Source organism: Ipomoea nil, unplaced genomic scaffold, assembly GCF_001879475.1.
Source record: "Ipomoea nil cultivar Tokyo-kokei standard unplaced genomic scaffold, Asagao_1.1 scaffold0875, whole genome shotgun sequence".
NCBI classification, from domain to species: domain Eukaryota; kingdom Viridiplantae; phylum Streptophyta; class Magnoliopsida; order Solanales; family Convolvulaceae; genus Ipomoea; species Ipomoea nil.
Genome location: NW_017617303.1, coordinates 886,995 through 903,018, shown reverse-complemented (window position 1 = coordinate 903,018; position 16,024 = coordinate 886,995). Strand labels below are relative to the sequence as shown.

Here is a 16,024-nt window from a genome sequence, read left to right as displayed (position 1 = left end):
GCATCACAAGAAAAGGGTAAAACCGGAGCCGTGCTGGACCATCCATGCGTGTGGGAGCGTGCATGGAAGGAAGACAGAAACTTCCACGCACCTCTTCCACGTGCGTGGATCATGGCGTGGGAAGGCAGCACAACGACTTCAAACGCAATTGGAGAAAAGAGGAGAAGATTAGATAAGTTTTAGATGAAAAATACTTTCTCTCTCTAGAATTTAGGAACCTAGACTCTCATAGCTTGAAGATCTTGGAGAAGAAGATTGACAACCTTCCATTCAAGATCCATTGTAGAAGAAGACATCAATTTACATTCTAGTTTGGTACATTTTCAATGTTGTTACATCTAGCCATGCGTGGCTAGGCTTTAGATAGGATTAGGATTGTGAATCTTAATGATGATGCTAATGTGAGATACAATTCTTAATTATGTTTAGATATTGTAATTGTTTGTGAGTTGTGTTGCCATTGAATGCCTTGTATGCTTCTTGTGGAGTCCGGCCAACTCCTTGAGTTGATCTAAGCAAGTGATCTAGACAAGAGATTGCTAGATCACTTGAATAGAAGCTCCAAATCTTTGGCATTTCCTAGCTTTAAAATCCAGGAGGATGAAACTAGGAATGAAGTGTAGGCAAGGTGTTTGAAGAAATGACTCTTAGGTACTTAGACACCTAAAAGTGCTCTAAGCCTAGAGGAATCCTAGCTAGTAGACTGAGAAGTGAACGGATTTAGCATATCTTCACATAACTCTACTCTTGCAATATCCTAACCTATGTTAACGATCATATGTGCAACATGAAGAAGATGAGCAATCCTATCCTAGCTTCTTTACATTTGATTTGTATTTGATTTCATTAAGTGTTTGAATTCAATCTTTACATGCGACAATTCGATTTAATCATGTACATATTCGTGACGGGGTACATAATTGGCAATAGGTTTCTTTCAACTCAATGTATTTCGACTCTTTCAATTTGTCATCTCTAGAGAACGATAAAACTCGGGGTTCATCTCAAATCTTTAATGACATGCGTGTGGAAGCCTTGTCATGTATCCCACTAACAAAAATAAATTACTATTTTTAGCATTTTGGCCCCAACTGACTAATGAAATCCATTACTTACCCAGTAGGAGTATTGACTCTTTGTGCTTCAATAGGTTAAGAAAGTATACATGGACAGATGGTACATTGTAACAGAGTCAATGTATAGTACTAAAAATAAATAAATAAAAATTCATTACTTACCTAATGTTAGTATTATTATTATTATTATTATTTGTCACAGTGTCTTTATATTATATGATTGTAATTGTGTGGCTTTAGAGTAGTTGAATTAGTATAGTCTATTACTCAGGGTTTGTTAGAGTTCTGTTTTAGATATACTTTGTATTCCTATTCTATTGTTACAGTTGAATGAATCGATAATTCTCATCTGGTATCAGTCAGGTTCGATTCTCTCACGCTATCTCTTCCGCAAAATTTACCCCCCTTTTCCCGTACCTTCTCCGACCATGTCGTCTGGATCATCTGAGCGCACCGTGTCTGCCACCGGCACTCCACCGGCGACTGGAGGTGGCTCACTGACTGGAGCACATCACTTTGTCTCCATGAAACTAACGACCAGGAATTTTTTGTTCTGGCGTACCCAGATTATTCCGTTCATCCGCGGCCAGGAACTACTCGGATATGTCGATGGGTCTCATCCGTGTCCTCCAGAGACTATCGACGCACCCACCTCCGGTAACTTGTCCTCTGCACCGGCGACCGCGACGTGCATTCCCAATCCGGCGTTTCGCGCATGGGAGAAGCAGGAACAATCAATTTTATCGATGCTCGTGTCGTCAATGTCGGATGAGGTCTTACATTTAGCCGTTGGCAGGAGCACCGCCGCGGAGGTCTGGGCGTCTATCACCCAAGCGCTCGGCTCATCCAGTCACGCCTGGTGTCTGAGTCTATTGGGGCAGTTTCAAACGCTCAGACAAGGCAACGCTACCACCTCCGACTACCTCGGGCGAGCACAGATCTTGGTGGAGTCTCTTGCGCAAGTTGGCCGGCCCTTGTCTCTGATGGAACAGAACCTGTACATCCTTCGCGAGTTGCGCCCGGAGCTCAAGGCCATCGCAGCTTCCCTCACTGCCACGGGGGCTCCCGTATCTCTGTCGCACTTGTCCGATTTTTTACAAGCCCACGAGTTTATACTCGTGGATGATTATCCATCCGCCATTGAAGCAGGAGTACCTCCGGCAGCCATGTATGCTGCTCCAGGCCGCGGATCACAGGGCGGCAATGGCGGCCGGCAGTCACAGCATCATCGTGGGCGAGGCAATCGCGGTGGGCAGGCTCGTGGTGGCCGGGTGGTCGTGGGAATCCGAGATGTCAAATATGCAGATCCCACGGCCACACGGCTGTCTATTGTTTTAAAAGATACAGCACTCAACCACCGCAAGCTCACGTTGCTATCTCTGGGGAAGCGCCGGCGACGTCCTCGACCCCTTCGGCGGATGGTTGGTACCCGGACACAGGGGCCACGGCGCACGCAACGCCCGACGCAGGTGTGATGCAGATGTCGGATGAGTACGTTGGTCCAGACGTGCTACGGGTTGGAAACGGAGCAGGTTTGGTTATCTCCCGAGTCGGTCATACATCTCTCCCATCTGTATCTAAACCATTAAAATTGTCCAATATAATGCATGTTCCGAGTCTATCTGTTCCACTTTTATCCATACAAAAATTTACTTATGAGAACAAAGTATTTTTTGAATTTCACAGTGACTGTTTTTTTGTGAAGGACACCACAACCAAAGCAGTTCTACTTAAGGGACCCACGTCAGACGGATTGTACAAGCTCCCTATGTTCCGGTCACATCATGCGTTCGTTAGTTCCCGGGCCACACCCACTGTGTGGCACCGTAGACTTGGTCACCCTCATAAGCAAGTGCTAAATAAGGTTTTACAGCAGTGCCCGGTCACATCAAATAAATTGGAGTCGTTGGAGTCGTGCACCGCTTGCCATCTCGGCAAGTCCTCAAGATTTCAATTAGATAGGGTTCCCAACTCTAGTGAAAATGTACTAGATTTGTTATTTACTGATATTTGGGGCCCTTCTCCTGTAATGTCCACAAATGGTTTTCGTTATTTTGCACTGTTTGTAGACGATTATTCTAGGTTCTGCTGGTTTTACCCATTACGGGTGAAATCGGATATATATAAAGTGTTCGAGTCGTTTCGTGTTTTGGTAGAGCGGCAGTTTTCCCGCTCTATCAAGTCTATTCAGTCGAATATAGGGGGTGAGTACCGAAAACTACACACTACATTCCAATCCCTCGGTATAAATCACCGCCAGTCCTGTGCTTATACGCACGAACAAAACGGGCGTGTTGAGCGCCGGAACAGACACATTGTCGAAATCGGTCTCGCTTTACTCGCTGTAGGCAAGGTCCCGCAACAACACGGGGACTATGCTTTCGAAACAGCCACTTGTTTAATCAACTTTCTTCCGTCATCATCTATAAACTTTGAAAGTCCATACACGCGTCTGTTTAAAACATCACCGCCATATATACACCTTCCTCCGTGTCTTCGGGTGCCGATGTTAATTACCCATATCTACGCCCATATAATAGGCAAAAGATTGAGTATCGATCGGCCCCATGCGTCTTCCTAGGTTACCCACCGTCCTTTAGGGGATACAGATGTATTGACTTGATAAGTGGGAAAACCTACATATGCCGCCATGTTCGTTTCGACGAAAATATTTTCCCGTTTGCAACAGAGGCTCTAAATCAAGAAGTACCGCCACCAGCCCTACCATGGGCCAGTTGTAGCTCAATCCGGGCCCACTTGTGTACCGGTACCCGAATCCAGGCCCGAGCCTATACCACTGGATAGTGCCCCACCCCAGCTGGCTATAGCTCATACTGCTCCGGTTCGGCGTCGTAAGGCTCGAGCACAGCCGCAGAGTCGGGACCATGTTATGCGTCTCCGTCATATGACTAGAGACACTCCTGAGACATTCTTTGCGTTAAATGCAACTACTGATCCAACGTGTTATTCCCAAGCTGTGGGACACCCGCATTGGCGTGAAGCCATGGATCAGGAGTTCAATGCGTTGTTGCATAATCACACTTGGCGTCTAGTGGCACCGGAGCCGCATATGAACATAATTGGTTGCAAATGGGTGTTCCGCACAAAGCGAAATGCTGATTCCTATTCTATTGTTACAGTTGAACGATAATTCTCATCCCTAACACTAGGCAAATCTACCAAAAAATTATGAATCCACTACTTACAAGAAACCCTTGTGATTCTAAAAAACAAATATTGGAGGTTTGACTATAATGACATATTAAAGGATTCTGGATCACGTTTTCTCCCGTACAAGAGTAAAACTTTATAGTTATTATTGTAATTTTTTTTTAAGCTGAAATAGTTATTGTGTGTTCTAATTGTCACCTCTACTCTAATTTTGGAGAATGAGCTCTTTTAATTAAGTTGGCTACTTGCTGAGCTAGCTAGTTTTCACAGGCCACACTGCCACATACAGTGTATTCTTGAGTAGGCCAGCTAGGAAGTTTGGAACTACTACTAAGTGTTCCTAGTGACTCAATAACTGCACAAGTACAATACTTTATTGTTTGGTGAAAATTTCATAGTTTAGTTGGAAGGAAAATTTCATAATATTCCACTCTCAATATATTAGGAACAAAACGTCACGTTAGTAAATGATTTATACATTTCAACAAATAATCTAAAATCACTTTGAAACTTTGACCCAACAACAAGTGAGATTCACACTTCATGATAGCTCCCAATGTTGAAGTTGACCACGGCGTTGGAATCCTCTTAGCACAAAACACATGCCACCACCTAATTCTTTTTCAGGAAAAATATAATACTTATCATGAAAAATAATAATACTTTTACATTAAAATGTAAAAAAATTATATTTGTTCTCAAAAGTTTTAAATTTTTCCTTATAAATAGCAAATACTTTATTCCTAATTAGTATTACATTTGTTAGTATAAGTATTACATTTGCATATTGACCCGACTCATCTCACGGATAAGTTAAGAATCCGTGACACGGTCTCATACAAATTTTTAATTTAAAGGATATGAAAAAAGATATGATAGGTGTAGGTGTATGGTAAGATTGATAGAGTTATTAAATAGTAATTAATGGAGTTATAATAGTGTAAAGATAGTCAGAATAAGAATAATTTTTGTTAAATAAAAATGAAATGTGCAATATTTAAAGTAAAATATATACATTTATTAGCATACAAAATGAACAAAAATAAGGATATAATATGGATTGACACATATTATGTTTTTAGATTAAATGAGTTAACTTCATTTTTGGTCCTAGATTTATAGGTGGCAGTCCATTTTTAGTCCTTTTTTTTTATCAAAACATCCCTTTTCGGTCCTAGTATTATTGTGACATGACCAATTTTGGCCCTCTATAAAAAATTATTGAAATTGCGTTAAATACAAGAGCATATCGCTCTTCAATTATGAATTTTTTCGAAAAATAAACATAAAATATATAACGGGTCAATGCACTTTTTATTAAAAAGATCAAAATGTCCTTATATTTAACGAAATTTCAACATTTTTGTTGATAGAGGACTAAAATTGGTCATGTCACAATAATACTAGGACCAAAATAGGATATTTTGATAATAATTAAAAAACAAAAAAGACTAAAAGTGGATTGTCACCTATAAATCTAGGACAAAAAATGGAATTAACTCTAGATTAAATATATATTGGTAAAATAAAATAAGGAGCCCAATTGCTAAAAGCAAATCTTAAATGAGACTTTTCATCTATTAGACCAATCCACTTAATACCATTGTTAGCTTTTTTAATGTGTTCAAAATATAAATTACAATATGTGTAATGATTTTTCTTTTGTTATTTGTCAGTTCTAACGGTAAATTAATGAAATTTTTAACAGAAGATTAATGGTGGCAATCAAATAAAAGTCATGGATGTAATATGACAAATTAAAATTAAAAGAATATGACTAAATATGACAATGCCACAATAGTCAGAACTAAAAATGGAAGTTGCTCAAAGTCATGGATGTAATATGACAAAATTAAAAGAATAGAACTAGATGTGACAATGTCACAATAGTCGATGACTAAAAGTGAAAGTTGTTCAAAGTCATGGTAATACGACAAAATTAAAAGAATATGACTAAATGTGGCAATGTCACAATAATCTAGAACTAAAATTCGAATTTATCTAATAGCTTATTTTTGAAACGCTACATATTTCAAAATAAGCTCTTATTTTAAGCTACTACCTTATTTTGAGAACATTACCAAACAGAGCTTATAGTAGTAGCTTAAAATAAGTTATAAACTCTATCAGAGCCTTAATAAGTGTTTGATTAATTAACTTTTGTAATAGCTTATTGCTCCAAAATGCTAAAATTCAAAAACTATTCAAAACAATTTTTTCGATAAACCTTTTGAGAAAGTCATTTTGCATGTAATCAGCTATCATCTAATACTATCAACTATTGAAACCCACTAACCCAATCAGCTATTTACCCAACACCCCTAAACCTCCGATCCCCTTCTACTATAACATCAAACGCCAGCAAGTCATGCACGTCATTATGCCATTGCATTACAATGGTTTGTGTTGCAGTGAAGTCACTATCAGAACAAATTAAACCAGAACAACTTACATGTGGTGTCTTAAACCTATATGACATATGGATCAATATCCATGGCTTGCCTATCATTTCTTAAATACAATAATACCTTTCAAAACTGTACTCAAGCTGAGTTTCATATTTCAGTCACATCGATCTGAAAAGTGACACCCTTCTCCCAATACTTAGACCATCTCCAACACATTACACCAAATTCTACACTAAATTTTACACACAAAAAAATATTCCCAAAATATTCTTACACCAAATTTTATTCATCTCCAATCCATTACACCAAATTCTATTTCTACACTAAAATAATTTGTTTTCTTATAAATTAAAACTTTAATTTTTTTACTTTAATTTTTAATATAAAATTTAATTGTAATGCAAATAATATTTTTATTCCACAATAATATAACATATAACAACTATTACATTTAATTTTCAAAATTACCATATCGTTCCCACAAATGCCCTGTCAATACATTACGAAGTGCATAATGTGCTTCTCTATTAATTCTAAGTATATTTTATTTAATTTCGGATGTATTCAGTTTAATATTATGAAAATTATGTTTTATGTATTTTAATTTTTAATTAATTTATATATAATATTGTGCTTGTTTTAATGGTATATATTGATGAGATCTTTCAAATGGTATATTTATTTTTAATTATTCAAATTTTATGTTTATGTATTTAATAAAATATGTAAATCTATAAAAACAAAATAAGGATACAAAAGGAATTAATAAAAAAGACAAGGGTCAAAGTGGAAATTAAAAAGATTAACACCATTTTGGCGTCAAGCTACAGTGCAGCGCCAAATATGGAGCTGCACTGTAGATCATCGCCAAAATGGCGCCTCTTTTGGCGCTTCATTGGAGGATTGCAGCGCCATTTTGGCGTTTGGTGTCACAAATGTCGCTCCCTTGGAGAAGGCCTTAATACTCCTTTCGTCCCTAATTGATTATCTTATTTACTTTTTGCACATTTTTTATTACAACGTAATAAAAGTTACGGAGTACTAACTTTTTAATTTTGTCCCTCAAAAATAGGTGTTATTTGTACAAAGTACAATTGTACTTACCTTTAAAATTTTGGAAAGTAAAAAAGATAAATTGAGAAATATAGAGCAATAGTTATATTCAATTTTGAAAAGATGACAATATTTTAGGACAAACTAAAAAAGAAAGTAAGATAGGTAAAATGAGACAGATGAAGTACTCCATTTACAAAATTCGATTTTAAAATTTTATTTAAAGAAAACCAAGCCCCTTCCACTTAAATCATAAATATTGTTCATGAGTAACACTCAAGCCCAAAGTGATTAAGAATACAAATTTTCTTGATTTGAACCAGTGAGCAACCTAGACTGGTTTACTTTTTTATTATCTTTTATCGATTAAGATTACAAAACAAAATTTATTCAGTACACACTATAAAATAGTAACTACAAGTTTCCTCGTCACCCAAACATAGAAATTATTGGTCATCACCAACTCATCGTTATCTTTTATCGATTAAGATTACAAAACAAAATTTATTCAGTACACACTATAAAATAGTAACTACAAGTTTCCTCGTCACCCAAACATAGAAATTATTGGTCATCACCAACTCATCGTTAATGCTCCAAACACAAATAAAACAATGTCACCGGCTTCTAACAAGCACTGCCCCAACTAAAATAAGGACAGACAACGACCCACATTCATTGCAGACAGTACCATTTTTAAATAGCCCCAATTTATTTAGCATATGACTGAGTTAGGGTTTTAAGGATCTCACCGCCTCTGCAGTTTGTAGATTGGAGCAAATTAAGAGTGTGATTGGTTCGCACATGAGAATTGGAATTGGAATGGGTATCAAATACTTGGTAATGGTAATGGGTTTTGGTGAAAGTATTTAACATGTTTGGTAGTACGGTGGAATAGGGATGGTAACTAATAGTAGTGCTTGAGAATGAATAAGGGCATGAAACTCTTATTTTATTTGAATATGAGCTTTTCAATTGATGGGGTATTCGAAACCCATAGTAGTGTTCTAAAAACCTATCAACCAAACAATAACAATCACTTTCATACTCATTCATATGGGCAAAACCCATCAACCAAACAAACCCTAAAGTTAATTAATATTCATAATAGTTACGGTCCTAACTCCTAATGAATGATACCCACGAGATTATATTATGGGATTGTTTGGTAAATAGTTGTTAGCTAGCTGATCGGGTTAGTGGGTTTGACTAGTTGATAACATTAGCTGAGTATAGAAAGATGTTTGGTAAATTAGCTGTAAGCTGATAGCTGATTACATGCGAAATGACTTTCTCAAAAAGCTTATAAAAAAAAGCTACTTTGAACAGCTTTTTGAATTTTAGTGTTTTGGAGTAATAAACTGCTACAAAAAGCTAATTAATTAAATATTTATATTGATTATTTAATCAAGTCAAACAGCTAATAATGATCAAATAAATCAAAATTGACTAATATGAAGAGAAATGACTTGTTTTTTGGTTTGTAAACTCGCCATTTTTAAACGTTTACCACTTTGGTAGGTAGAATATCTTTTTTTTTTTCTTTTTTTTTTTTTTGTAGTAATAGATTGCAAACCAACGTTGAAATTATCATCGCTCCTACTTCTGCCTTATTACGAGATGTGATCTACTCATACGAGAGAGGTAAATCACATTAAGAATACCATATGCAATGAATTCGATTGATAATAATCAAATTTGGTATTTTCATATACAAGAGTAATATTTTGTTCATTATTCGACCACCCCATTTTACCAGTACTTTTACCAGTAGAGTAATGCTTTAGGACTCCTCGTACTTTTACCAGTAGGAGTAGTAGCTCTCATAAAATAAATAATATCAATAACGTTAGTTGGAGGGCTAATTTGTATGTCCACATAAATTCAATTGGAAAAACTCACCACCCATCCCAATTAAGTTGGCAAACCTCAGACTCACAAGTCGTACTACATACAATTAAGGTTCACCTTGTTTTCCTTTACTTTTTTGGTTGTTCACTCTATTGGAGTTAAAAGAGTATTGAATGAGACTATAAATAGTATCAACAAATCTTTAATTTACAAATTTTATCAACCTAGGGTATTGGGATCGGGAAGTAATACCTGAGATATATAGTGTCACAAAAAAAAAATTATGCTGATGAAAAGGGAAATAAAAAAACTAGTAAGTTGATATGATGTTTTGTTGGTATTATTTATCTATTTAAAGCGAAGTATCAAACACTTGATATATATTTGATTAAGAATGGATGAACTCTTTTCACTCCGCCGCTACTTGGGCTTGATTGACCGAGCTAAACTTGTACACTATATTCCATCACTAAGATCAGAGCATGTTTGGTTGGAGAGGAAATATATTTAAAGGAAGTCAATTTCCTAAACTTTGAAGTAAATGTTAATTTCCTTTCTTTGGTTTATGGAGTTCATTTTTCAAAGAAAGTAATATTCTTCACATTTGAATAAAAAGTTTTCTTTATTAAATTACAGATATTTTATTTTTCATGGAAAAGTTTTCTTTACTCTCAGGACAATCTTACCCTCATTATTATTTTTTTCTTTTTTAGTTGAAACACTCGAAGTTTTCTTAATTATCCTTATTATTATTATTATATAGGAATATATTGATTTTTATAATGCTTATTATTTCTTACCATTCTAATTTCTTGTACTACTGACTCTATTACAATTGCAGTATTTATTCATCAAACAGTCAATATCACCTCTACTGAGGCTCAATCCTTCAACCTCCTTTATAAGGGGGCAACTTGGTGCCATTTGGACAATAAGGTCATTGGCAAATTCTTTGTTTTTTAAATCTAATTGATGTGACCGATTGCTATAAAGATTAAAATTCACATTCTTTGATCTTTTTCCCTTTTTAGTTGTCACTTCACTAGCGTTAAACACTTAAACCATTATTATATCATAATCATAATAAGAATAAATCTCTAATATCATTTTTCTTCAAAGTTCAACCACCCCCCCCCCCCCCCCCCAGCCCAACCCCTTTTACTCGTTCTCCATAAAAGCAGGAGCCGAGCACTCACAAACCTTAAACCCCCAAAGCAGAACAGAAAGCAAAGAAAATGGTGTCATCGGAGTCGGCGGAGGCGCTAATCTACAACGTGAAACTGTCGTCGGTAGGGCCGGGCAGTGTGACGGGGCAAGACGTGGTTTACGAGCCGAGCAACCTGGACTTGGCGATGAAGCTTCACTACCTGAAAGGAGTGTACTACTTCGACGCCCAAGCCTTCGAAGGCCTCACCGTCATTAGCATCAAAGAGCCGCTCTTCACGCTCTTCAACCTCTACTACATGACCTGCGGCCGCTTCCGCCGCGCCGACGCCTCCGCCCGCCCCTACATCAAGTGCAACGACTGCGGCGTCAGATTCGTCGAGGCCTACTGCGATAAGAGCTTGGAGGAGTGGCTTCAGATGAGAGACGCCGGCGCCGCCCTTGAGACTCTCCTCACTCCCAATCAGGTCATCGGACCCGAGCTTTTCTTCTCCCCGCCTCTTCTTTTTCAGGTTTTTCTTTACTCCGACCTCCCCTTTTGTGTCTCACCAATTTCATTTTACTATTTTTTTACTTCCAAATCTAGTCTAATAAAACATATATTACTTCATTATAAAGAATTATGAGTGTTAAATAAATAAGAAAAAGTACATTTGACTAGGTAATTACAAAGTTTTAAGTGTGATTGTTTGTGAGATCTACGAATGGCAACAGGGTAGGGCGGGGGCTGGGAGTATACTCCCCGTCCCCGTCCCCATTCCTGTTCCCGCAGAGAATTTGGCGGGGAAGGGAATTCCCAGTCCCCGATCAACTCTTAATCAAAATTTAAAATAAGTGTAATTTTTAATTTTAAAAAATAAAAACTTAAGTCTTAATTTAAAAAATTTATATATATATATATATATATATATATATATATATATATATATATATATATATATATATATATATATATATATATATATATATATATATATATATATATATTAACTAAAATAAATAAATAAGTAATATATATATTTTATTTATTTATTTATTCGGGGACGGGACGGGGCGGGGTGGGGAGGGGTATCCCCGTCCCCGCCGGGGAATTTCAAAAATTCTCATCCTCGCCCCTGATTTCCGAAATTTTTTCCCGTTCCCGACAGGAACGGGGTATATTGTCATCGTAGTGAGATCTGTCTATTTGTCTTGGTATGAGCCGATCAACTATAGACAACTTAGCTTGTAGTTCTTTATCAATTAAGATCGGCTTCATCCATGAGTAACTATGAGTTTTCTCATAAATCAAAATAAGTATAATAATTACAAATTTGACTCTTGGTGAGAAATGTTTATTAGTTTTTTTTTTTTTAATAAACTATGAACAATTTAGATTGGTTTACATCATTGTGGTCATTTGTGGGCTAAGATTGACTTCACTCAAAATACACATTTGGATAGTAGTTACGAATTTTTTCGTAAATCAAAGTAAGTGTAATAGTTAAAATATGATAGATGAAATAATACTCGCATGAGTAGCTGGTTCCTAAGTGACAAATTTTGACAAGATAGATGCAATAATTAATTACTTTGGTGTTAATTAATAATTAATAATTAATAATTGAAGCCCAAAATCAAGAATCGTGAGATAAAATAACAGCATAAGTAAAATTTAAATAAAGATAAAAATCATGGTTGGATTAGAATATTTAGAAATTGACCCGACAAATCAACTTTATCATTAATTTCAAATATGAATGACTCAAATAAATAATAAAATGTGTGAGTACAAAGTTTGATATAACATTTAAGGCAATCTCCAATCTAGCGCCACATCGCCAAAAAAATTGCCGTTTTTCAATTCCAACATAACACCAAATTGGTAATTTTTTTGCCGTTCGTAAACAGTGATGTGCTAAATATGGCGCAACACCATTCATTCACGACATTTTTTTGGATAAATTTTTATTTCTGTTTTGCCCCTACTTGTATTTATTAATTCTTTTTTATCCTTTATTTGTTTTTATGTATTTATATATTTTGTTAAATACTTAAACATAAATGTTACATTATTATAAATAAATTATATCATTTGGAAGATCTCATCAAGACGATTAAAACAAAACTAATATTGTATATGGATTAATTAAAAATTAAAATATATCAAACATAACAACAACATAAAAATAATGTTACTAAAAAATTATTATTTACATCACAAATTATATTTTATATTAAACTAATTAAATTCAAATTAATAGAATTTTAAAATTAGAGAAACCATATTATTTTAGTGTACAATAACATTTGATGTCGAAATTTCCTATTTTAAAAAATTTCAGCCATGTAAACTTTTTATGCAGTATAATAAATTTAAGTGCGGTGGAGTAGCATTGGGCCTGACCTGGGCCCATGTTCTTGGTGACGTATTCTCAGCTGCGGAGTTCATGAACATGTTGGGAAAAGTTGTTGCCGGTACCAAACCGGCCCAGCCCATGAACTTGGCCCAATCACTGACTAAGGCAACGGCCCATCAAGAACTACCGAAAGTTCTAGAAGATCCACTTTCCATCAAGAAAGTTGGCCCAGTTGGAGATCATTGGACGGTCACCAACAATTGCACAATGGAGCGTTTCTCTTTCTTCGTGGCGCCGTCACAATTGGGCCAAATGAGGTCCACAATAGGAGACTACGGCCCATTTGAGTTACTCTCCGCGATCATTTGGCAGGCCGTAGCCCGGCATCGTAATGGGCCTGAGCCCAAAGTGGTGACGGTTTGCAGGAAAGGCCCACAGGCCCACATCAAAGACGGCAGTGTCGGCAACAGCCAAGCGGTTAGTACAGTGAAACTTCGCGGCGGCGACTCCATCGGAGAATCCAATCTCGCGGAGCTTGCGAGGTTGCTGAAGCATGAAGCCGCCGACGAGCGCCGGAAAATCGATGAGGCGATGGAGAAAGAGCGCGGCGACGCAGACGTCATCTTCTACGGAGCGAATTTAACGTTCGTCGATATGGAAGACGCCGATTTCTACGGATTCGAATGGAGAGGACAGAAGCCGGTGAAGGTAAGCTACCAAATCGATGGAGTCGGCGACGATGGCTGCGTTTTGGTGCTTCCGGCGCCGAGACATGTCGGAGAAGACGGTGCGGGAGGAAGGCTTGTGACCGTGATTTTGCCGGAGAATGAGGTGAAGGAGCTGAAATCGGACCTCAAAAAGGAATGGTCCATTGCTTGATCGAAGGAATTGAAGCTTATTTCATGGCGCTGCAGAAAAACTGAACACCAAAGGCCGCCATTGTTATGCAGAGTTAATCCTTAGGTAAGCGAGCTTTACCGTTTTACCAAACTTATCTCATAGAAGTGATATGGTGTATTGCTGATCTTAAAAGTTGTACTAGTGTGTTGTTTTCTTTGAACACTGTTTGTATTCATGCTATGTTGCCTACTTGCCTTCTACAATGGTTTTGTTATAGATGATATAAAATTTTGAATTTGTTTTACATAGTATTCTAAGATATGCAAAAAGTATGCTTCAATATTGGCATTTTATGTCACGAAATTTGATTAAAGAAATTTAGCTCTACTTATTTATCGTATAATTTTTTATAATATTTAATTTAATATTAGTCTATACCATTTCTATATTTTAAAATTTTTACATTAAAAGACTTATTGAATACAAAAACAATCAATTTTAAAAATATTTTTTTAAAAAAAAAGGTTTAAACAAATTAGTTAGGACTTAATTTGATTAATAATTAATAAATAGATAAAATAAGAAAAATAGATAACTTGTAAATTGTAAATATTTTTGACCATGTAATTATATTTTTGAAATATTGATACATCAAACAATAATATAAACATAGTAAGAATGTTTGTTGACAAAAATTCTAAACGAAATTTATTTAATGCACACATTTAAATAGTTACTGTAAACTTTTCTTATTATTTTTTTTAAAAAAAAAACATAATAAAAATTAAGAAAATATGTACGAATCTTTTTTTTTTTGGCATATTAAATTGATTTTTTCATTATACTAAATAAGTCAATTTAGTTGAGCTTTTCACAAGAGCCAATGCATTTTAGTATAAATTTATTACTTTAATAGTTTAATAGCATACATTTTAAACCAATGTAAGTTTCAGGCACATCATACATTTTAAATTGAGGTGAGTTTCATGTGTATTGATTCATAGTTTGTATTGGTGTTAATTATCTTCAATTGTTATACAATAGATCAGGTTACTTTGCATTGCGGATTCTTATCTAAAAAGTATGTGCCTATAGTTAATATATTATGTATTTAGTTAATAAATTGTGTCTAAAAATAAATTGAAGGTAAATAATTTGTTAAATATAAGTACATAATATGTTAATTACAGACGAAAGAAATGTTAACTATATAGGAATATAACTTTTCACCACACTTCTTTATAAAAGTGTAGTGTATAGTTGAAAAAAAAAATATAGTGAAAAAATAATAAATAAATACATAAAAACGCTACATTTTTGTTTCTCAAAAAAATGCGGTTACTTTTCGTGACACATTATTCCAGAACGTGCCGCAGAAAGTAGACGCATAAATTTGATCGGGTGGTTGGTGTGTCAATATACTCATTTGACCTCCAACCAGTCAAATATAATTTATTCTTGCACAAAACTTATCACATCGTCACCTTGACATTCTAAATAAATCTATAAAATCACACTAAAAAAATTATTCGTGACAAGCTTAACTGAGAAGGGCAATGACAATAATTGAATTCACGAACTCATGTTCGCCGTTCATTTCGGGACAAGATGACAATGTTTGGTATACTAAAAAATTATACGTAACAAATCTTGTGAGAGAATACAAGAATAGTAAGGATATCGATGAAATCATGAAAGTAGAAATAAAGACTAGAAATTTGTATTGATTTAATTTATCTGTAAAAATGTGTTCTTTTTTTCTTTGAATTGGGGTTAATGTCTTCGGCTCTTAGGCTCACGGCACCACATCACCACGATGTGAAATTATGTAGGTCTACCACATATTTAAACTTTAACCTTACAAACTTGAAAAATTTACAAATAACTAATTCTACTCATTACACAAACTGTAACTAACCCGAATTTTAACACAATTTGTACAAATATAAAGTGGAGCAGCTTCAATAGTACTCCAGTATGTCCCTACTTTGAAGTTTCTTATCCCAAATAATATTTCTAATTTTATCTCCTGAAAACCTCAATGTCTTCATTACAGAATTTCCTATTTATAATGTTAATTAGAGAAATTAATCCCATGATCGAACAACAATTTCACGCAAGA

The 16,024-nt window shown here is 35.4% G+C and overlaps 1 protein-coding gene across 1 annotated transcript; it reads left to right on the top strand.

Annotated features, from left to right (window-relative positions):
• Positions 1 to 10,696: 10,696 nt before the first annotated feature.
• Positions 10,697 to 14,208, top strand: LOC109178913 (protein ECERIFERUM 26-like). Its single transcript, XM_019328465.1, has 2 exons — positions 10,697 to 11,235; positions 13,069 to 14,208. The coding sequence occupies exons 1-2, from the start codon at positions 10,795 to 10,797 to the stop codon at positions 13,939 to 13,941; spliced, it is 1,314 nt and encodes a 437-aa protein (XP_019184010.1). The 5' UTR covers positions 10,697 to 10,794; the 3' UTR covers positions 13,942 to 14,208.
• The last annotated feature ends 1,816 nt before the right edge of the window (positions 14,209 to 16,024 follow it).

Coding starts and splice junctions, on each gene's coding strand:
- LOC109178913 (XM_019328465.1), top strand. CDS start 10,795: ATGGTGTCATCGGAGTCGGCGGAGGCGCTAATCTACAACGTGAAACTG. Junction 11,236..13,068: donor CCCCGCCTCTTCTTTTTCAG/GTTTTTCTTTAC, acceptor CTTTTTATGCAG/TATAATAAATTTAAGTGCGG.